At 44.6% G+C, this 23,775-nt stretch overlaps 2 protein-coding genes across 4 annotated transcripts in view; both read right to left on the bottom strand.

The window, feature by feature from the left end:
• The window catches only part of COPS4 (COP9 signalosome subunit 4), a 37,396-nt gene extending 15,242 nt beyond the window's left edge, over positions 1 to 22,154 (bottom strand). For 2 of the 3 annotated variants that reach the window (XM_059386298.1, XM_059386309.1), the window contains exons 1-6: positions 21,764 to 22,149; positions 5,989 to 6,068; positions 3,949 to 4,100; positions 3,290 to 3,393; positions 581 to 734; positions 279 to 429 (exon numbers count right to left, since the gene is read on the bottom strand). In XM_059386298.1, the coding sequence (XP_059242281.1) occupies positions 279 to 429; positions 581 to 734; positions 3,290 to 3,393; positions 3,949 to 4,100; positions 5,989 to 6,068; positions 21,764 to 21,837 (715 nt within the window). In that variant the 5' untranslated portion in view covers positions 21,838 to 22,149. Of the gene's footprint in view, positions 1 to 278; positions 430 to 580; positions 735 to 3,289; positions 3,394 to 3,948; positions 4,101 to 5,988; positions 6,069 to 21,763 lie in introns of all 3 variants that reach the window. The other variant, XM_059386318.1, reaches the window with a different exon arrangement.
• LOC132003772 (histone H1.4-like) lies at positions 22,053 to 22,823 on the bottom strand. The gene has a single exon (XM_059379545.1). The coding sequence runs from the start codon at positions 22,821 to 22,823 to the stop codon at positions 22,053 to 22,055; it is 771 nt and encodes a 256-aa protein (XP_059235528.1).
• Between the last annotated feature and the right edge of the window lie 952 nt (positions 22,824 to 23,775).

Here is a 23,775-nt window from a genome sequence, read left to right as displayed (position 1 = left end):
GGCAAACTAAATTTCATGTTATCTCTCTTAATTACTCCTAACACATGTGGGTAATAGACTAATACATGCATATTTAAAAATTTTTTAAGTTAGCAATCTATTGTTTTTAACTGTTTAAATGTTTAAAATAAATTTATAATTGCATAAGACATAATTATAATTGCAATAAGACATCCCCTTGAAAAATAGTTCTTTGCTAAATCCTCCAGTAGTAATGAACCTGCAATTATTAAGCAAAGGTAACTGACTGTTCCTGAAAGCACAAATTATAAGTTTACCTGCTGATGCCAAGATGGTACAGTGCAAAGCATGTTTCAAGGCCTCTAGTCTTTCACTTTCGTGCACTATTGTCTTGTAAGAGAGCTCATTGTACCTTTGTGCAGCTTCAATGAATTTTCTTCTATAATCGAGAACACGTGCATAGCATACCTGAAGAGGGAAATTTCTCAATTAGGGGAAAAAATTCAAAATCAAAGCCAAAATTCAAAATCAAAGCAAAAAATAAAATGATGTTCTGGAGCATCTTAGTATAGCAGGATTCTCCAATACAAAACTAATCCCAAATCAGCTCATCTGTTACCTTATAGTGTATCTGTAACTGCTCATTGGTGGATTCATTCTGAAGCAATGATGCTCGATTTATGTAAGCCTCTGCCTGGACGGGATCGTCGTCTTCCAGATATAGCCTCGCGATCTTCAGGTAAGTCTCCAGTTTATAATCTACATTGTACTGCCTAGGATGTAACAGAAAAAACCAGAATGACTAAATATATAATCAAGAAAGTTTTTAGGGGGCGCCTGGGTGGCTCAGTGGGTTAAAGCCTCTGCCTTCGGCTCGGGTCATGATCCCAGGGTCCTGGGATCAAGCCCCACATCGGGCTCTTTGCTCTGTGGGGAGCCTGCTTCCCCCTCTCTCTCTGCCTGCCTCTGTGCCTACTTGTGATCTCTATCTCTCTATCAAATAAATAAAATCTTAAAAAGAAAAAAAGGATTTACTTAAAAAAAAAAGTTTTTAGGAGTTGGAGAAAATACATTTTTTTATTACATATTCTGTTAAATTAAGAGAATCAAATTTTTACTGTATTAGAAAAACTCTAAAAAATATTTACAAAATAAATTTTACTCAATTTTTATTTTTTCTATCATGATTGGTCTATTGATTTTTAGCTTCCTTCAATCCTCAGATAATCTCACAAGTCAAAGAACTTAAAAAATGCCCAGTTGAGGGGTGTATCATATAGTGGTGTTGGGGCTATAAATGAGTAAACCATCCTGGGAAACAAATTGGCAATACATTTTCCAACCACCCTTTGAACCCTTCAAAATGCATACATTCCTTACCAACTACATTTTACCTCCAGAAAACTAATCTCAAGAAAATAATCAGGGATGTGTACACATATATAAAAGGAATATTCATTTATAAAGTTACTCATAAATATCTAACAGGAAAAAACTGGGAATCACCTACTATGATATTTATAATAATCAACTAAATTGTGGTACATTAAGATGGTAGGATAATATACAGTTGTTATAATCATTACTATATGATAACAGTTATGTATTTTTGCTAAGTGAAAAAACAGGATAAAACAGCATGTAAGACACTATTAAGATGTGTTTCTGTACATGCTTATGAAGACAGTAATACTAATTATCTCTTGGTGTTGAGATTACAGGTGGTTTTCATTTTCTTCTTTATCTCTGTAGCCACATTTTATGTAAGAAATGCACAACTGACACATCACGTAATTCGAAACTTACAAAATTCAAGATTAATCCTTACAGAAAAATCTTATTTTATTACCAGCAAAAGTGATGCCACCATGTGGCAAGAACGGAGTTTACAATTTATATGGCCCAAGTTCTGAAAGTCTTTACTTTTTAAAATTTTTTTATACTAATTCAAAATTTTTCCCCAAGTCATATATTGCTAGCATTTTGTAAGTATAGTATTTCCATTCATAACTCAAATTTACATAAACTGCTATAAAGAGTACTATATTTTGGGGGATGTCTGGGTGGCTCAGTGGGTTAAAACCTCTGCCTTGGGCTCAGGTCATGATCCCAGAGTCCTGGGATCAAGTCCCACATCGGGCTCTCTGCTCAGCGGGAAGCCTGCTTCTTCCTCTCTCTGCCTGCCTCTCTGCCTACTTGTGATCTCTGTCCGTCAAATAAAAGAAAAATCTTTAAAAAAAAGAAAAAGAGTACTATACTTTTTTTGAGTTTTCCAATTTTTATGCCATCTATTAAGTTTATTACTATAATTACTAAAATGAATAATTCTTTAAAGAAATAAGTTCTCAACTGTTTATCCAGATTCCACTTTTAATCACTTTTAGGTTAATTTGTTTAGAAAACTAAATTTTCAGTTCTCGGATATCCTCACAGATAAAGATAATGCGACAGCACTATCAAAATGATAATTACCGTCACTGTAAAGAACAGTATCTAATACATTCAACTCCCTTCTAGGTACTTCACATGTCCAAAATGGAACTTTCGATCTTCCCTCAAAACCTACTCTTTCCTACTCAGTAGATGGCAGCTCCATCCTTCCAGGAGTTCAGACCAAAACCAGGATTTATTTTGGCTCTTTTTCTCACACTCCATATCTAAGCTACCAGAAAACCCTTAGCTCTACCTTAAAAACATATCCAGAATCCAACATTTCTCACAATCTCCATCTTCTCTGCAGTGGTACAGTTAGGCTCAACCCAGTAGACAGAATGATTTTCTAAAATATAAATCAGATCATGTCGATCTTCCATACAAAATCCTCCAATGGCTCCCCTCATTTCACTTAGAGAAAAGCCAAAGGCCTTACAATGACTTAGGAGAACCTATATAATCCAGTCTTTGGTACTCTCTGATCTCAGCCCCCACCTTCCCTTGGCTTGCTCCGCTCCAACCACACTGGTATCCCCGATCTTCTGAAAATACTCCAGGCGTGCTCCTGTCGTAGGGCCTTTACATCAGCCATCCTCCCTACCAGGATCTACCGACAGTCTTCTCTCAGCTCACAGCCACGCCCTCACTTCAAGTGTCTGAGAACATGGACCGGGACAGCCTACCACTCCAGTCACCCTGTTGAATGATACAACCTGTTCCCCACTTTCCCTTGACTTTTCTCTAGAGCACTTATCACCTTCTAATATTCTACAAAATGTCTCTACTTATTAAGTTGTTTATGATGTTTCCTTCACTAGAATGTGAGAAAAAACACAAGTGAACAATGATACATATCCTATATACATCTCTATCCAATATCCACTATTTACTATACTTTTGTCCTGTTTCCAAAGGAATTCCCACCAACACTTGGGCTGCATTTCTCCAATCTTCTTCTTTCTCGTATATGGATGCAAGATGCTGTCTTATTGACGCAACCTGGAATAACAGGCAGACATGTTAAATTACTTCAACTCACATTAGTGACTAAAATAAATGGACGTGAAGTTAATCTATTGTGATAATGCTTTCATTTAACATATTAAGCTGACAAGTAAATAGTACAAGTGTCACTAGACCACCCCTATTTTTTTATGAATTCTGCATATACAGAATACCAAAATACTAAACTAACACATTTCTGCAATGTGGATTATGGCAGTAATTTAGCTTAAATATGAAATTTTACTTTTACGTTAACTGCATACATAATGTTGGAGTTTTCCTATTATTTTAACCTTATTAACAATTTCGCTGATTCTTAAAAATTGTCTAAAGAGTAATATTTGGTTTATAAATCAAATTGTAACATCTGAGCAACTGCCAGCTGGAGTTACAACATCCTGGTGTCTATTTTTACATTGTAACATGCTATTTGGCACACCGTTTTGTCAAAAATAAAACTGGATGACCATCTCCTTTAAAAATGTAGTAATACCTCTCAAAATAACTGCTGCTATCTCATGTTCAAAAGTCACTGCTCTAGATTTTTACCTGCTCCTCAAATGAAATGACTCTAGGCTGGATCTTTTCCAAGGTGAAATGATAGATTTCTTTGGCTGTGCTGTCAGGCAGGTTAGGGAGATGTGTACAGAAATCAGTTAGCAACTGTCGAGAGATCACGAGACTGACATTCTCATTTACCACTTGACAAAAAAAAAAGATAAGAAAACATGAATCATTTATAAATTTTCATTAAGCAATCAATTTTTACCTGAAATTAACATTAAAAATGATATATATTAGTGCATGCCTAATAATGAACCTTCAGTGCACTATTCAGGGATTTCCACACCCATATCAGCTTATATTTACACAATTAGTTTTCCTTATGCTGAATTATTTTATTACATAACGATTACACCAAAACAGTAAAAATCCCCTATATTTTTCTAAGAAACAGAAATGGCTGGGGAAAAGTTTTCTTTTATGTTTGAGAATTTTATATTCTTCCTTCTCTCCCTTATTTTTCTACAAAGGGAAGGCACAGAAACACCTCCATTTTTATGTATCTACTTATATTCCACCTGGTTACAAAAAGGAGTTAAAGAAGAAACTGAGATAATGTTCATGAAATTTAAATAAAGCAAGTACCGCCACTTGTACTTTCCCAATAAAAATGACAAATAAAACTGAAGTCAGCACTAGACATACAGGCAGACTTAATGACATTATTTATAAACATTTATGAGTTTTTATTACTGTATGTGATTACAGATGAGAGCTCTGAAGTCACACCGCTTCCAGCACTCCTGATCAGATGCTCTCCAAAAGAAACTCAGCTTCTCTGTGTTTCTGTTTTCTCATCTGTACAATGTGGCTAAGGCTGCAGTGAAGCTTAAATGCCCTGTACACAGAGCACTTGAAACAACATGGGGCACAAAGCACTCAACAAATTTCATTATTATTAGCACCATTATTTTATTTTAAAAGATGCATTGTGCTTGTACCACTGCTCAGATAAATTAAGTGTGAAACCAGCAGCTACCAGGAAAATAAATGATGGTCCAAAACTGTTGAGCTGATGTGAATGATTTTTGGTAGATGGCTTTTCATTAGTGCACTGGATTCAAAGTTTATACAAAGATCAAAGTTTATAATAAAAATCACTATTCTTTTGCTACTACAATGCAGTGTTCTCAATAAAGCCATTCCTCTCAGTCTTTCTGAAGCCACTGCCAGTTCAACACCCACTGCAGGCCCCGATCTTTCTGAGGCAGTAACTTACAGTCGCCTGCAACAAGCCTGTCATCAGTTCATGATGTATTAATCATAATTCATCCTTGGATAAAGCCAGATACGGCTGAGAAAATAGTTTCATTACAAGTGCCATTGGGCACTTACAACTGTTTGAAAGAAATTGCTACACAAACTAGCACTTCTCACGAGCATGTGTGTGGAAGCATGCTGTATAGTGTAAAGCCCTCTCAAGTGTCCTTAACACTGTTAACTCAGTATCAACTCCAGCCTGACTTTCGAGTAATTTCCAAAATAGCTGGATATGTCTGAAGTCAGGGACTGGGTGAGAATGTCTTGAAGAATGGAAATGTCTGGTTCCCATTCAAACGGGTAACAGCTCTGCAGCACTTGCTCTATGCCAAGTACTACTTGAAGCTCTTTACTTGGTGTATCAACTCCTTTACTCTCCCAGCCCTGCTGCAGGGGAGCGATCACAGCCCCATTTTGTAACCAAGGACATGGAGTCACAAAGGAAGTAACTTGCCCAAGAACACACAACTAATATAGCAAGAGACCAGACTGCATCGAGACTATTCTCTTTATCATTATGCTACATTGTCTTTCATCAGTATACGGTATCAATTACAATATAAAACCTTAATTGGTAATGTAACTCTGAAGACAACTTATTGAAAAATAACCAAGTAGGAAGTAAATTCTAAAGTGAATTTCCACGTGACTGAATTTAATGTCAATGCAAATTATATTGGTAACTTGATCTAAAACAAGCGTGAGCAAGCTCTGAGGTCCTAACTCAGTAACACAAGGCAAACATGGAATTTTCATCCCACTTACTTGCTTCCACAAAAGCTTTCAAAGCTTCTAGTTGTTCTGCCCCAGATAACTGAACGGCTTTTTCCAGGATCTGACGGTACCTAAAACAACACCAAATGAAAATAAAGTTCAGAGGACGCTACATACTCTAATGCTCACTGTTTACTCATTTCTGTTTATCCTGGTTTCTTTCACAGTGCTCTAGTTGCTGTTTTTTTTATAGTACACCATAGATTTCTTTTGTTGTTGTAAGTTCCCAGTCCATCATAAGAAACACTAAATCTGTAATTCTAAGGTATCACTTCTTCTTGTTTTCTTTTCAGTAAACCACAATTTTTTTTTAAGTTTTCAGCCCCGGAGGCAACTAGCTGGCTTTGTTGATAGAGTATGAGACTCTTGATCTAGGGGACTGTGAGCTCAAGCCCCACAGCGGGCGTAGAGCCTACTTAAAAAAGAAAAAAGTTTTCAAGCCCATCACAAGAAAGTGAATCTGTAACTCTAAGTTATTGGATCTAAAGTGTCATTTTTTCTTGAAAAAGTTTTAGGTTTTAAAAAAAAATTTATTGATCTATTTTGAGAGAGAGATCACAAGTAGGCAGAGAAGCAGAGAGAGAAGGGGAAACAGGCTCCCCGATGAGCAGAGAGCTCGACTGGGCCCGATCCCAGGACTCTGAGACCACGACCTGAGCCGAAGGCAGAGGCTTTAACCCACTGAACCACCCAGGTGCCCCGAAAAAGTTTTAGTTTTAAATTGAAACTACAATGTCAACTTTTGGGGTGTCTGGGCAGCTCAGCCAGTTGCGCATACGACTTGATTTTGGCTCAGGTTGTAATCTTGGGGTTGTGGGGTTGAGCCCCTACCCCCAATGGCCTTATGCTCAGCAGGAAGTCTGCTTAGAATTCCCTCTCTCCCTCTGCCCCTCCCCACACTTGGGCATAGGCATGTGCACATGCTGGCTTGCGCTCCCTTAAATAAGTAAATGAATCTTTTTTAAAAGAAGTCTCTTATGATTTGCCTTCTTCTCTTTAAATAAATCAACTTTCTTTCAAATGTCTTAAAAAATAAGCTATATTTCTTTCAATTATGTATTACACAGACACAAAAATGTTATTTGACATAACCCAGAACCTTTCCTCTTGCGGACCTAATGAAACTAGGGTTACCAACAATAGGATAGTGTTGACTAGGCAGTGGAACAAAATACTAGGGATTGAATGTCTTAGTGTGTACAAAATAAACTCTACCAAGCCAAATGCACTGACAGAACACGCCTCATGTTCTCAGACCTGCCTATACATTCTTTATTTGCAATCACTTCTAATAATTATTCTGCCTAATATTCATGACCACGTAAGATTCAAATCAGAAAAAGGATGGGGATGGGGGAGAGGTGTCTGGGTGGCTCCACTGGTTAAGTGTCTGCCTTTGGCTCATGTCATGATCTCAGGGTCCTGGGATTGAGCCCCCTCCCCTCAGTTGGGAATCCCTGCTCAGCAAGGAGTCTGCTTCTCCCTCTCCTTCTGCCCCTCCCCCCTACTCATGCACTCACTCACCCTCTCTCTAATAAATAAGTAAGAATCTTAATTTAAAAAAAAAAGGATGGGGGAAATGCTAAAAACAGGAACAATGACAATTATTAGGCAATGGCAAACCCCTTCCTAAAAATATAAACTCTAGGAGGACAAGGATTTTTGTTTGTTTCATTGACTGCTATACACACAATGCCTAAAGCAGCGTATCACAAGCATTCAAATATTTAACAGTATTGATAAGTAATAAAACAGTATTTTATTTCTTAAACTCGAGTGGTAGGTACACAAGTATTATACTATTGTTTATCCCTCTGTCTTAATAGTAATATTTATTAAAAGCATTAGTTAATATATTTCACAAACCTAACAGTATTGCCAATTATTCAGAATGTTATCCAGAACATAGTCAAGAAACAGAAATATAAAAATAGAAAGAAAAATATATACAAATAGGGCACAAACCCATTCAAATTTATGATTTGTATTCTGTACGAGCTACCATTCAACACTTACTGATTCTCAACCCATACAGTACTCTCTGAACCATGGTTATATGATTTCTCAAAAACATGAGTCAAACTGACTTGTAAGAAAGATAAACTGACAGAAAAGGCAACAAACTCCAAAAGAAGAGAACTACCAGTCTAATAAAGCAAGGAAATATTATTAAGCTTTAAAATAAAAATTGAGGGAGCCTGGGTGGCTCAGTGGGTTAAGCCGCTGCCTTCGGCTCAGGTCATGATCTCAGGGTCCTGGGATCGAGTCCCGCATCAGGCTCTCTGCTCAGCAGGGAGCCTGCTTCCTCCTCTCTCTCTCTCTGCCTGTGTCTCTGCCTACTTGTGATCTCTCTCTGTCAAATAAATAAATAAAATCTTTAAAAAAAAAAATAAAAAAAAATAAAAAATAAAAATTGATATTTTAAAAATTATTTTTAAAATTTGAGGGACACTATTCAGCTACCTGAAAATTCATTAACATGGACTATCTCACTCTTTCTCTATATACACATATATACACATATTTCTCTCTAGACACATACATACACATGCACATATACTATTTCCCATATCTATATTTATACATCTACTTCACTGCTCTGGGCATTCAATGGTTTATTCATTTGTGATCGGCTTATTATTCATATTTTTCATATTCATGGCTAAGCCCCCTTAATCTGACATCCGTATAGATTATTTTATACTAACAATATTATACTCAAAGACGACAATGTTGCACAGAAATTTTCTAATTAACCAGTTTTTGTTTTTTTTAAGATTTTATTTATTTGACAGAGAGAGAGAGAGAGAGAGATCACAAGTAGGCAGAGAGGCAGGTAGGGGCGGGGGGGAAGCAGGCTCCCTGCTGAGCAGAGATACCGATGTAGGGCTTGATCCCAGAACCCTGAGATCATGACCCGAGCCGAAGGCAGAGGCTTAACCCACTGAGCCACCCAGGCGCCCCTCTAATTAACCAGTTTTAAAGCACTGTTTCATAACTTGTCAACTGATCTGTATTAAAAAACACACCAAAGGGGAACCTTTTGTGATTTCTGTTTGTCAAATAAATAAGTAAAATCTTAAAAAATAATAATAATAAATAAATAAATAACCACACACACACACACACAAACCCAGCAACAAAAACCCTAGAAAGTGATAAAACTTTTACATTAACCACATCATACAACTTGCCAGAGCATTACGAATTGCCTAATCAAACTCTCAACTTTACAGATTAAGAAAGAGAGGTACAGAGTTCAGGCTAGATGCTATCTTACTCATTCTCTAATACGTAAATTCCAGTATTCCAGTATCTAAGAATAAGAAATTAATTCTTGGGGCGCCTGGGTGGCTCAGTGGGTTAAGCCGCTGCCTTCGGCTCAGGTCATGATCTCAGGGTCCTGGGATCGAGTCCCGCATCGGGCTCTCTGCTCAGCAGGGAGCCTGCTTCCTCCTCTCTCTCTGTCTGCCTCTCTGCCTACTTGTGATCTCTCTCTGTCAAATAAATAAATAAAATCTTTAAAAAAAAGAGAAATTAATTCTTTACAATAATAATAAGGAATGACTAATAAACCTAATTTAAATCTGGGATTCAAATAATCAATCGGGCACCTGGCTGGCTCAGTCAGTTAAACGGCTGCCTTCAGCTTGGTCATAAACCCAGAGTCCCAGGGTAGAGCTGCGAGTCAGGCTTCCTACTCAGTGGGGAGTCTGCTTCTCCCTTTCCCTCTGCTCCTCCCACTTGTGTGCTCTCTCTCTCTAATAAATGAAATTTAGGGGCACCTGGGTGGCTCAGTGGGTTAGGCCTCTGCCTTCTGCTCAGGTCATGATCTCAGGATCCTGGAATCGAGCCCCCCATCAGGCTCAGCTCAGCAGGGAGCACCCCCCACCGCCTGCCTCTCTGCCTACCTGTGATCTCTCTCTGTCAAATAAATAAAAAATCTTAAAAAAAAAAAATACCAGTGGTAAAAATTTAAGGCAATGTAATTTTGTGATTAAAATTATGAACTTTGGTGTAAAACATATCCTGATTTTGAGTCTGGGCTCTCTGCTCAGCGGGGAGCCTGCTTCCTCCTTGCCCTCTGTCTGCCTCTCTGCCTGCTTGTGATCTCTCTCTGTCAAATAAATAAATAAAATCTTTTAAAAGTCATTTAATATGCCATATTAAATAATCCAAAAATGTGAATTGAGCACCTAGGGTTTTTTAAATGTTGTATAAGATTCTGTGTATGATACTAAAGAGACTTTAAATAACCTTAGTCTTTGAAGCTATAGCCTAGGCAAATGAAAATTTAAATATCAAGTAATATTATCACAAATTACAATAAAACAAAAGTCACTGAAATGAATAAAACTGAACAATATAAGAAATATGACTGCAAGAGCTAATAAATTAATTCGGTAAAGTTGTGGGGTACAACATCAATGCTCAAAAATCTGTTCTGTTTCTTTCTTTTTTTTTTTTTAAGATTTTATTTATTTATTTGACAGAGAGAGACACAGCGACAGAGGGAACACAAGCAGGGGGAGTGGGAGAGGGAGAAGCAGGCTTCCCCCAGAGCAGGGTGCCTGATGCAGGGTCAATCCCAGGACCCCAGGATCATGACCTGAGCCAAAAGCAGACACTTAACAACTGAGCCACACAGGCACCCCTGTTGTGTTTCCAACAGCCAAAACATGGAACGAGCCCACATGCCCATCAATAGATAAATGGATAAAAAAGATGCTATATGTGTATAAATATATACAAATATTATATACAAACACAATTTTATATATATATATACATATACATATGGAATATACTCAGCCACCAAAAAGAATGAAGTTTTGGCCTTTGCAACATGTGGATGAACTAGAGCGCATTATGCTAAATGAAGCAAGTCCATCAGAGAAAGACAAATACGTATATGTATGTATGCATGATCTCACAGGTAGAATTTAAGAAACAAAACTGATGAACATAAGGGAAGGGAAGGAAAAATAAAATAAGAAGGAAACAGAGGGAGACAAACCATAAGAGACTTTTTTTAAAATAAAGATTTTATTTATTTATTTGTCCGAGAGAGAGAGTAAGTGCGAGAGTGTGGGCACAGCAGGGGGAGCAGCAGGAGGAGGGCAAAGCAGGCTCCCTCATGAGCAAGGAGCCAGAAGCAGGACTCAATCCCAGGACCCTGAGATCATGACCTGAGCTCAAGGCAGATGCTTAAACAACGAACCACCCACGTGTCCCACCATATGAGACTCTTGACTGTAGGAAACAAACTAGAGGATGCTGGAGGGGAGGTGGGTGGCATCAGGTAATGGGCATTCTTTAAGGAGGACTCATGATGTGATGAGCATTGGGTATTATATGCAACTGATGAATCTCTAAATTGTACCTCTGAGACTATTAATACACCATATGTTAATTAAATTGAATTTAAATTTTTAAAAATCTGTTGTGTTTCTACACACTAATAACAAATCATCAGGAAGAGAAAACATCGTATTTATAATTACATCAAAAAGAATAAAGGAACAAAGAATAAATTTAACCCAGGTGGAAGATCTGTACACTGAAAACTATAAGACAATGATGAAAGAAACTAAAGACATAAAAAAAAGGAAAGACATTCCATAGTCACAGACCGAACGTATCAATCTTGTTAAAATGCCCATACTACCCAAAGCAATTCAATGAAATCCATATCAAAATTCCAACAGCATTTTTCACAGAAACAGAACAAACAACCTAAAATTTTGTATCGCACCACAAAAGACCTTGAATAACCAAGCAATCTTGAGAAAAAAACCAACAAAGTTGGAGGCATCAAACTCCCTGATTTCAAATTATTACAAAGGCAGAGTAATCAAAATGGTATGGTATTAGCATGAACACAGCCACACAGAGTAATGGAACAGAATAGAGAGCCTGGCAATAAACCCAGACATATATGGTCAATTAACTTACAACAAAGCAGGCAAGAATATACAACGGGGAAAGGATGGTGTCTTCAATAAATGGTGCCGAGAAAACGACGGCCACGGGCAAAAAAATGAACCTGGACCACTATCTTACCCCATACACAAAAATAAACTCAAAATGAATTAAAGACTTGAATGTAAGACCTGAAACCATAAAACTCCTAGAATAAAATGTAAGTGGTAAACTTAACGTTGGTCTTAGTGATATCTTTATAGATATCACTCAAGAAGCGGTGACAACAAAAGCAAAAATAAAGGAGACTCTATCAAGCTAAAAAGCTTCAAGTGAAGAAAACCATCAACAAAATAAAAAGGCAACCTACAGAAGGAAGAAAAATACTTGTAAGTCATATATCTGATAAGAGGTCAATATCTTAAATATATTAAGAAACTCATACAACTCAACAGCAAAAAAATAAATAGAAGAGTGATTTAAAAATGGCAGGGGGGCACCTGGGTGGCTCAGCTAGTTAAGCATCGGACTTCTGATTCTGGCTCAGATCATGACCTCAGGGTTTTGAGATGGAACCCCATATCCAGCTCTGCACTAGGCACAAAGCCTACTTAGGATTCTCAGTCTCTCCACCTTTCTCTCCCCAACTCCCTGTTCATTTCCTCCCTCTCTCTCTCTGTCTCTCAAAAAAAGGGGGGGGGGAGAGGGGGGCAGAGGAACTGAACAGATATTTCCCCATAGAGATGGCAAAAAGTCACACAAAAACAGGCTGAACATCACTAATAATCTGAGAAATACAAGTCAAATCCACAATAAGATATTACCTCACATCTGTTAGAATGGCTATATTAAAAAGGTAAGAAATGGAGCACCTGGGTGGCTCAGTGGGTGAAGCCTCTGCCTTTGGCTCAGGTCATCTCAGGGTCCTGGGACTGAGCCCCGTGTTGGGCTCTCTGCTCTGTGACACCACCCCTGCCCCCTGCCTGCCTCTCTGCCTACTTATGATCTCTGTCAAATAAATAAATAAAATCTTAAAAAAAAAAAAAAAAAGACAAGAAGTAACAAGTGTTGGGGAAGATACACAAAAAAGGGAACCTTCGTGTACTGTTGGTAGGAATGTAAATTAGTGCAGTCACTATGAAAAATGGTATAAAGAATCTCAAAAAAAAAAAAAACCCCACTTTGTGATCCAACATTTCTACTGGGTATTTAACCAAACAAAATGAAAACATTAGTTTGAAAAGATATATAAATACTCCAATGTTCACTGCAGCATTATTTACAATAATCAAGATATAGAAACAACTAAAGTGTTCACCTATAAATGAATGGATAAAGAACACTTATGTAAATACAATGGAATATTATTCAGCCATAAAAAGAAAGAAAATCTTGCCTTTTGCAACAAGACAGATCCTGAAGGCATTAATGCTAAGTAAAATAAGTCAGACAGAGAAAGATAAGTACCAAATGATCTCTCTTACAGTGGAATCTAAAGTAAAACCAAACCAAACACACAGATGCAGATCAAACCGGTGCCTGCCAGAGGCAAGGAGCGGAGTTGGGAAAATGGGGGACGATGTTGAAAGATACAAACTCCGAGTTATAAAATAAGTAAGTCATGGGGATGTAATGTACGCACAGCGACTGCGTTAATAATACTGTGTGTTGCATATTTCAACGTTGCTAAAAAAGTAGTTCTTAAAAGTTCTCACCACAAGAAAAAAAATTTTGTACGAATAAAAAATGGGTATGTTTCTTTGACATTAAGAATAGCTATCAAAGTCACCATTAAGAAAGTGAGACATGCTTTCCTCAGCTGCCCTTAAGGTGCTCGGTCCTCTCAAGGAAGCTAATGTCGAGATCGGGTGAGGCCACATCCCCGGTGTCCGCCCGGCACTCACCTGCATCTGCCTGGCCCTCACCCTGCAGGACGAAGAGGTCACAGAGCAAAGATCAATGCCCTCATTAGAACACCAGGTAGGACTGTTGAACCTCTCTTGCTGGGCTTGTTTGCAAAGGCCCTGGGCAGTGTCAACATAGGAGCCTCAGCTGCCAACAGAGCGGCTGGGAGAGCTGCCCCAGCACCTGGTGCTGTGCCAGCAGGAGGTCCTGCTCCTTCCACCGCTGCTCCAGCAGAGAAGAAAATGGAAGCAAAGAAAGAAGAATCAGAGGAGTGTGATGATGGCATGGGCTCTGGTCTATCAAACCTCTTCTATAACCTGTTCAATTAAAAGCTTAAAAAAAAAAAGTGAAATATGCAAGCCATAGATAGAAAAGATACTTGAAATCCATGTGTTCGGCAAAGAAATAAAAAATAAATAAATAAGCACTTCACTAGAGATAACATCCAAATGCCCAGTAAGCATATTAAAAGATTCCCAACCACCTCAATACTCATTAAGTTAATGCAGATTATAAGCATAAGTAGATACTATTATACTTCCACTAGAATGAATAATATTAAAAACACTAACAAATTTGAGTAAGGGTGAGAATGTGGGGGAACTAATCTCACCTATACCCCACGGGAGTGTAAAGTGATCTACACTCCGGAAAACCACTGGCAGTTACCTACTAAAACTAAACGTGTATTCTATAACCCAAATATTCTACTCCTCGGTAGATATCCAAGAAAAATGAATGTTTATGTCCACAAAAAGATAAATACAAAAATTTTCATAGTAGCTTTATTCAAAATAGCTCTAAACTACAAAAAATTGTAATGATCATCAATAAGAAAGTGAAGCCCGCTAAAAAAATGGCATTCTACAAATCAATAAGGAATGCTTCAAGCATGAATGTATCCCACATATATGTTAAATGAAAAAGGACAGACACAAAAGGGTATAAACTGAATGGTTCCATTTATGTGCATTTCAAGAACAGGCAAACCCAATTCACGGTACAGAAGTAGAAGAGTGTTTATATTTGAGGGCAATGACTGGGAAGGGGCATGAGGGGCCCTCTGGGCATGCTGGAAATATTCCCCAGCTTGATCTGGATAGTTGTTACATACCTATGTATCTGAGAAAATGTATTAGGCTCTACTCTTAAGAGTAATGTACTCAGAGGTGCCCAGCTGGCTTAGTGGGTTAAAGCCTCTGCCTTTGGCTTGGGTCATGATTCTGGGGGTCCTGGGATCGAGTCCCGCATCAGGCTCTCTGCTTGGTGGGGAGCCTGCTTCCTCCCCTCTCTCTGCCTGCTTCTCTGCCTACTTGTGATCTCTGTCTGTCAAATAAATAAATAAATAAAATCTTAAAAAAAAAAAAAAAAGAGTAATGTACTCAGTGCAATGTAATTTAAAATATATAGGTATATATAAACCCAGAAATATCTTATGTTTTAAGAGAAAGTAAAAACAAAATTAAAAAAGAGAGAGATGAAAAATGAAGAGGTAATATTTTAATTTAGAAGAGAGTAAAACCAAAAGGGGTTAGATTAGCTAGAGAAGGCTCCATGGACAAAACATCTTTTTACTAAGCACTCAACGGAAAAAACGGAGATATGACTGATATGGAGAACATGACAAATACCAAATACATTTTCCTTAAAAAATATTATGGAGGGGCGCCTGGGTAGCTCAGTGGGTTAAAGCCTCTGCCTTCAGCTCTAGTCATGATCCCAGGGTCCTGTGATCAAGCCCCGCATCAGGCTCTCTGCTCAGTGAGGAGCCTGCTTCCCTTCCTCTGCCTCTCTGCCTACTTGTGATCTCTGTCTGTCATATAAATAAATAAAATCTTTAAAAAACAAAACAAAAATGGAATGATGTTGGCTTCATATTTAAAAATATATATATATTATGGAGGTGGGTTCCTGGGTGGCTCAGTCGGTTAAGCATCCAGCTCTTGGTTTCAGCTCAGGTCTTGATCTCATGGTCATGAGTTCAAGCCCCGTGTTGGGCTCCACACTGGACACGCAGCCTACTTAAAAAAAATAAAAATTAGAGAGGAAAACAAATTTAACTAAGGTGCTTGCATCTACCCTATCCATTTACCATCATCAACAAATGTCTACTGAACACCCAGTTACGTCTATGAACTAAAGTCCACTGTGCTGATTCCTGATTTCTTGGCACTTAAACCTGAAGGTAAGTAATACACACCTACATGAAAATGTATCACAGTCACTACTTAGAATCAAAACAAGTAGAACAGGTATGTATTAGTAGATCTTTCACCTATGGTAATGACAAATTAGTTGACTGGACCAACTCCACCTCAAAACAAAAATAAAAACATAAAAAGCTGAAAAAAATGCAAAAAAGAAAAAATTAATAGCATAAAATCCTAATAAGAAAGAAAAAAACAGGAGAAGATAAGAGTCCGAAGAGCATCTGCCTGAAAGCCTTTGCTGACTGTGAACCAACAGCTGAGAGGCAGAGTGGCACTTCTGGTGGGCTCTGCCTTGGGGCATTCTGCCAATCTACTAGAAACACTGAGAGGAAAGTTGTAATTTTTGGCCAACTACAGAAGCTAAAAGAAAAGAAATCTGAGATCCACACCTGCCAAAGGAGGAAACGCTACCACTTTGGAAATAAGATTACAATTTCTATGCTAAGGATCATCTAGGTAAACCATAAGATTCTGAAGTCTTGAGCCTAGACTGCTATCACCCTTGGGTGACTGGCAGAAGGCAATGAAAATCCTCCATGAAAGGTTACAATCCTAAAGCCTCCAAATGTTTTGAAAAGTATATTTTTAAATAACTTGCCCAACAAAGATTACAAGGCATATAACTCTATGAGCTAGAGTCAACAAAAGCAACAGACAGCAGCAACAGCAGGGCCTCCAGACACCGGCAACTACCAGAAAGACCGCAGTGCAATCACGCGTATCGTGTTTACAGAGATAAACTCAGACTTCAAGGTTTCAGCAAGAAACTGAGAATCATGAAAAGTGCCATCTGAAGAAAGGACCACCAGGGCACCTAGCTGGCATGTCAGCAGAGCATGAGACTCTCCATCTCAGGGTCTTGAGCTCAAGCCCCACGTCAGACATGCAGTGTACTTAAAATAGAAAGTTTAAAAACCATATTTAAAAAAGAAAGAAAGAAAAGAAAAAAGAACCACCAAAAACTATAGAACTAAAAAATACTGTATCCAAGCTCACTGAATGAAGTTCTTAACAGTAGATAAAACACATCTGAAAAACTGATAAACTAGGAGGCAGGACGGAAAAGTCTATCTGGAATAAAGCAGTCCAAAGCTAAGTAGAGGGGCGCCTGGGTGGCTCAGTGGGTTAAAGCCTCTGCCTTCAGCTCGGGTCATGATCCCAGGGTCCTCGGATCGAGCCCCGCATCGGGCTCTCTGCTCAGCGGGGAGCCTGCTTCCTCCTCCCTCTCTCTCTGCCTGCCTCTCTGCCTGCTTGTGATCTCTGTCAAATAAAATAAATAAAATCTTAAAAATATATATATATACAAAGCTAAGTACAGAAGACAGGGTTAGAGACATGGAGGTCACAGTAAGAGGCCTAATGGGGGCTTCACTGGAATCCCAGAGAAGGGAATGGAATGCAACACAGGCTACATTTGTAAAAGACAGCTGAAACATCCCAGACCACGAAAGAGTCGAATAGATCCGTTCAACAAATGCGGCGAAGCACCATCCGAATGATGCAGTAGAGTATGTACAAACAAAAATAAGACAAAACGAAAAACCACAGTTCTTTCTCCTTCTGCATATATGCCCCTGCAGTGTGACTATGTAACCCTTTGATCTGGCCTTGTTTTGATTAACAGAATTTAGTAGAAGTGAAGTGCTGCTGTGAACTGAGACCTCAAGGGGTCCTGTGTATGTCCTTTTCTCCTGGACCCTGCTGTGGCCACACGAACAAGACCAGGCTAACCTGCTGGATAACGGAACACGCAGCCCTGTCACCGCCACCTGCCCCACCAACGCAGCACAGCAGCGGTGCCTGCCCGATCTGCAGTGGACAGCAGGCACAAGTGGGAGGTATGTGTGCGACCCAGATCACGCAGGACAGAGAACCACCCAGCTGGGCCCAGCCCACCAACAAATTATAAACAAAGTAAATGCTTGTTCTTTTAATCCACTAAGTTTTCGAGTGGTTTATCTCACAGAAAAAACCCAACTGACAGATTTAACAAATCCACATAGATACATCACAAAGAAGTTTCAGGAAATTAAATATGATAATACCTAGGAGAAACAATAAATTATTTATTAATTGTTATAAAATTAATAAATAAGTTCCTTATAAACCAAAACCACAATGAGATACCACCTCACACGGGTCAGAATAACTAAATTAACCACCAAGGAAACAATACATTCTGGCGAGGATGCGGAGAAAGGGGAACCTCCTACACTGTTGGTGGGAATGCAAGCTGGTGCAGCCACTGTGGAAAACAGCATGGAGGTTCCTCAAAATGTTGAAAATAGAGCTACCCTACGACCCGGCAATCACACTACTGAGTATTTACCCAAAGATACAAAAACAGTGAGTCGAAGGAACATGTGCACCCCAATGTTTATAGCAGCAATGTCCACCACAGCCAAACTATGGAAAGAGCCCAGAGGGCCATCGACAGATGAATGGATAAAGAAGATGTGGTACGGGGCACCTGGGTGGCTCAGTGGGTTGGGCCTCTGCCTTGGGCTCAGGTCAGGGTCCTGGATGTCAGGGTCCTGGATGCCAGGGTCCTGGATCGAGCCCCGCATCTCTTCTCAGCAGGAAGCTTGCCCCCCCCCCCCCCCCGCCTCTCTGCCTACTTATGATCTCTGTCAAATAAATAAATAAATAAAAAGAAGATGTGGTACGTGTACACACACACACACACAGGAATATTACTAAGTTGTTCAAGAAGAATGAAATCTTGCCATTTATAACTACACACACAGAACTAGAGTGTACTTAGCTAAGCCAAGTAAGTTGGGCAGAGAAAGACAAATAACATAGGATTTCACTCATATGTGGAATTTCAGAAACAAAACAGAGGAACACAGGGGAAGGGAAGGAAAAATAAGATAAAAACAGACGAGGCAAATGATAAGAGACTCTCAGCTGTAAGAAACAAACTGAGGGTGGGAAGATGAGGTAATTGGGTGATGGGAGTCAGGAGGGCACTTGACGAAATGAGCACCGGGTGCTAGAGGCAACTGATGAATGACTGAATTCTACCCCTGAAACTCATAACACATTATATGTTAACTAAATTGAATTTAAATAAGAAAAAATTTTTAAAAGAGAATGATAATATGTGAGAATCTCAGTAAGATTAACAACTGATGTCTCAGCAAATTTTAATTTTAATTAAAATTTAAAATGCTAAAAAAAAGAAATAATTTCCTAAATGAGGTTGATCGTTTAGTATTCTACATATTTCAATGTAGTGTTAAGTGGAAAAGAGTGGAGGCAGATAGGTATTTTAAGGCCCCTGCAAGAGGAAACACTACCTGAAATGTAGTCTAGTTCGGGGAAGATAATTTAGGCCAAAAGGTAGGAGGCGTTGAGAGTCCAGGGCTATGAGCCAAGCATACAGGTTGAATTACAGAAGCTATGCGACCTCAAGCAAGGTATTTCAGCTCCGCACTTCAGTGTCCTCATATGCTATGTCAATATTACTCAAGGATTAAAAAATGTCAATGACGATGTGCTTGGCACATGGTAAACACCAGACGTTAGGGAAGTTCCCTCTTGAGATGGGAACCACTGAAAGTGCTGTGTGTGGCAATAACAAAGAGCCAGAGACTGTTCTAAGGAGCCCTTGAGGGTCCACAGCGTGTGTCATCTCGTGTGTACCTGGTGTGTAAGTGTCTTCTACTTTCCGACAGTTCTACTCCGTGCTATTATTAAAAAGTTCTCATCCAAAGTCTATGTCTGGGAGGCAAGGAGTCTATTTTGTTTTCGACAAAACAGCCTTCCTTCCTTAAGACTGAATCATCTGACAGGAAGGAGAGCAGAAGCAGGAGAGCGGGACAGAGAGAAGCAGAGGGCCGGAGCAGTAGCCAATCCCGGGCCCTGAGATCGCGACCTGAGCCAAGGCAGACCCTAAACTGACTGCGCCCCCCGGACGCCCTGGGAGAACAGCCTACGAGTCCAAGGGAGCTCAGGGTGTCCCGTGAGCCTGTCTTCCCTAAGCTAACAGCTTCCTGGAAAATCACGTCTCCAGACGCCCAAGGCCGTCCTCTCCTCGGTACCTTCTCTATCAAGGATTACGAATACAAAAAATAAAAAAAGGCCTATTTTTATAGAATTTTCCGTTCTGCGTTTCCTCTCCTTTACTTTACAGAATTTCCCTTCTAATGTAGCTGGGCCGCGTCTGCCGTGTTTCCTCCCCTTGCGTCTGGGCTGGTCTGCGGGCTCACTCCGGCCTGTTCCAGAGCAGCGACCCTGGGAGATTGCCCGGCGGCGGCCGGCGGCTTCCGCGCTCAGCCTGGGGAACCGCTCGGCGGCCCCGCACGGCGACCGGATGGGGGCGCGTGGACACACGGGCTCGGCCGGCGGCGCCTGAAGCGCGCGAGCGTCTGGGCCAGCTTCGGTGCCAGCTGCCCCGGCGGAGCGGCCCGCGGACCTGCCGCGAGGCCTGCACGACGGCCGCGGCCAGCGCCGCAGTCCGGCCGGCCCAGAGGGCCCCGAGAACAGGCGGCGCCTCGCGCCAGGTCCGCGGGCCACACAGGCTAGAGCGCGGCTCTGTCGCCGACCTGCAATTCCCGGCCGAGGACGCGAATTCCTGGCTTCCGTCTCAGACTCCTCCGAATCCTGGAAACCCGGTCCGTCTTCTGAGGGAAACAACGCCGAGCGGGGCCGGGGCCGGGGCCGGGGCCGGGGCCGGGGCCGGGGCCGGGGCGCCCACGGCCGTGCTGTCCCCGCAATCCGAACGCTCCACGGGCCAGCCCGGACGACACAGTCCCTCGCGGACAACACGCGCCGGCCAGGCGCGCGCTTACACCCACCGCGCCCGGCACTGTGGTACGGGACCCGCGGGCTCGGACCGCGCACTCGCGCGTCGGGCCTCGGGCACCAGCACGTCCCGCGGCCCCCATTTTCCCGGGCAGGAAAGGGCGGTTCGCGACAGCCGCGGCCCCGGAGAGCCGGACGCCCCGGAGAGCCGGACGCCCCGGAGGCCGGCGGGCGGCAGGTGCCGAGGTTCCGGGAACACGGCGAGGGCAGCGCGGGGGCCTCGGCTGGAGCGGAGCCGCACGGTCGGCGCCGGGACGCGACTTCGCGCCGCGGGAGAACCGGCCCGTGGCTGCCCCGCCCGCCCCTCGGCTGACACGGGCGACCGCCTGCGCGACCGGCACACGTTCCCGTTTGGACGCGGACGGGTCTCGGCCGCCGCAGCAGCTCCGCAGGATTCGCACGCAGCTCGGGCTCCGCGAATGCCGCCGCCGAGGCGCCCGGGCTCCGTCGCGAGGGGAGAAGCCCCCGCAAGCACTCGCCGCGCGCCGGAGCGGCCGAACCTCCCCCGCCCCGTGGGCTCGAAACGCGCTCCCGGCGGCTCCGCACCGAGGCCCCAGAGACCCATTTCCCGCAGCTCCGTAGTCCATCAGTAAGAGGTCCGAGGCGACCGCGCATTCGGGGCGAGCCCGCCGCGACGCAGAGGCGCCAGGGCCGGCTCGGAAGGCCGTGGGCGCAGTCGCCCCTCGGGCCGTGCTTCCGGAGAGCCCACGAGCCGGTCACGGTGCTCCCCAAACCCGAACGGGCCGCCGGCCGCCCCGCGTCGGCCGCCCCCGGGGCTCCGCTCCCGTCTGGGCGTCTGCGGACGACCTCAGGCCCGCCCCCTCGGTCGGCAGGCCGCACCCCATCCCGAAGCAGCCGTCACCCCGCGAGCCGGCCCACGGCTTCCCTGCCGACCGCCCAGGGCCCTGGCAGACACTCACTTGCCCGCCAGATCTTTGTGGGAGCCGCTGGAAGTCATGAGCTGGGCCAGGTCCTGCCGCACGGCCGCCGCCATCTTTCTTCCAGCTCAGCGGAGGGTGCCGGGCCTCGCGCCGCCGCCGAGAAACGAGCGCAGTCCTCCAGCCTGCGGCTAGAGGGAACCCGACAGGCCATAGAGCAGCGGCTGAGTGGGCCAGAGCGCCGGGCGTGCGAGCCGCGCAGGCCCGTTCGCAGAGCCGCGGGACGGAAGCGCCGCACGCGTCCGAGGCCCGCCCAGGATCCTCCGCGGGCTCAGGCCCGCGCGCCCCGACTTGGGATTGGCGGAGGAGGTCCGCGGCGCGTTGCCTGTGCGACTCCAGGAAGCGCCGGGGGCCGGAGTCGCCGCGCGTCGCCGGGCTCCGCGTGTGGCCCGGGCGTGGACGGCGGCCGCCCGCTCTGCGAGGCCGCGCTGGAGCGGCGCGCGTTGCCGCGCCCGGTTCCCGCGCCCGGTTCCCGCGCCCGGTTCCCCGAGGCGGCGCTGCCCCGACGCGGTGCGGATGCGCGTGTTGCCGCGCTGGCGCTGTAGCCGGTTGGTCGCGACGGGCCTCCGCGGGCGTGGTCTGGGCGAGCTTGTGCGCGGCCGTCCCTGCCCCCGCGGAGCGACCCGCCGGCGCGCGGACGGCGCCGCTCCTCCCGGGTCCTCCCGGGACGCCGTCTGCACGCGCGTGCGAACCGGCGCCGCTCCTGGCGCTCGCGGACCACGACACCCCGTGTCGCCGTTGCCGTCGCTCTCGTTCGCGGACGGGAGACCGGGCCGCGCGCGGCCGCAGCGCTTCCTCGCCGCCCTCTTCCGCGGCGGCGTCCGGCCGGACGCTGCCTGCTGGTCCCGGGGTCCCGGGTCGCCGGTGCTGCAGGCACGGCCTCCGGCGACGCTCTGTGTGCCGGCCGTGCCCGCCGCGGCGGATGGCGGTTCCCCCGGTCGGAAGCGAGCGGCCGCCGGACGAGCGCACGGAAGTGCCTCCAGAAGGTCCTGGGCCGGCGCCGGGGGGCGCGGGGGCCTCTGCCTGCGGCTCGGCTCGCCATCGGGGTCCTGGGATGGAGCCCCGAGCCGGCCCCCTGCCCAGCGCGGCCCTGCCTCCCCGCCGGCTCGTGGCCGGTCTGTGCGTCCAGGGAAGAAAAGGCAGAGGGAAGGCGGAGGTGGCCGCGTCGGTTCTGGAGCCGGTTCTGGAGCCGGTCCCTGGGCAAGGACCTAGTCACGTGGCCGGGCTGCAGATTCGGTGTCCAGGAGGGCGGCCCTTTGCCGGAGGAGGAGGACGGGCTGAAAGGGACAGTCCGGATCTCCTCAGCCTGGCCGTCCGATCCCCTCGGGCCCCGACGGAGTCCGTGTCGCGGAGGGCGCGCCGGGGACAGATCGGGCGCCTCGCTCCTGAGGTGCCGCCTCCGGCTCGGGTCGGGGTCGCAGCGCCCTGGGACGGAGCCGCCCGTCGGGCTCCCTGCTCCGTGGGCAGCCGGCCTCTCCCTGTCCCACTGCTGTGTTTCTGTCCATCAGCGAGCCAGGTCTTTCGCACGGACCATCCGCTCCCGGTTCAGCGTCGCTGCCGGCGCAGAAAGCGGGCGGCCGGGGGATGCCCCGGCGACGGCCTCGGGGCCCCGGGCCGCCTGCGCCGTCGGCAGACCGGCCGCCTGCGCGTGCGAGCGAGACGACGCGGCGGAGCAGGGGCATCCCCCGGCCGCCCGCGAAACCCGGCGGCGAGGCAGAGCCGGCGCTTCTCCGCGGGAAGGCCCGAGACAGCCGTGCCCTCGGGCGAGCTCTTGGCGTCGACGCTGGCTCTGCCCCGTGAGAGGACCTCGTCGCCGCTTCCACGCGGGGCCCCAGGTCTGCCCGAGAGCACAGGTTTCCCGGACTTTTCCCTCTTTGGACCCAGATGGAGCGCGTTGTAGCCCGGTTTTTCCGTGTCGCTGTGTTTGATGGAATTTCTTTGAATTTTAGTAAACTGCTTCCGGGCAGCTTCGGGATCCGCTAACCGCACCCACA

This window comes from Mustela nigripes, chromosome 1, assembly GCF_022355385.1.
Source record: "Mustela nigripes isolate SB6536 chromosome 1, MUSNIG.SB6536, whole genome shotgun sequence".
Taxonomy (NCBI): domain Eukaryota; kingdom Metazoa; phylum Chordata; class Mammalia; order Carnivora; family Mustelidae; genus Mustela; species Mustela nigripes.
Note: the sequence above shows the minus strand (reverse complement) of the source record. Positions and strands in the feature narration are given on the sequence as shown.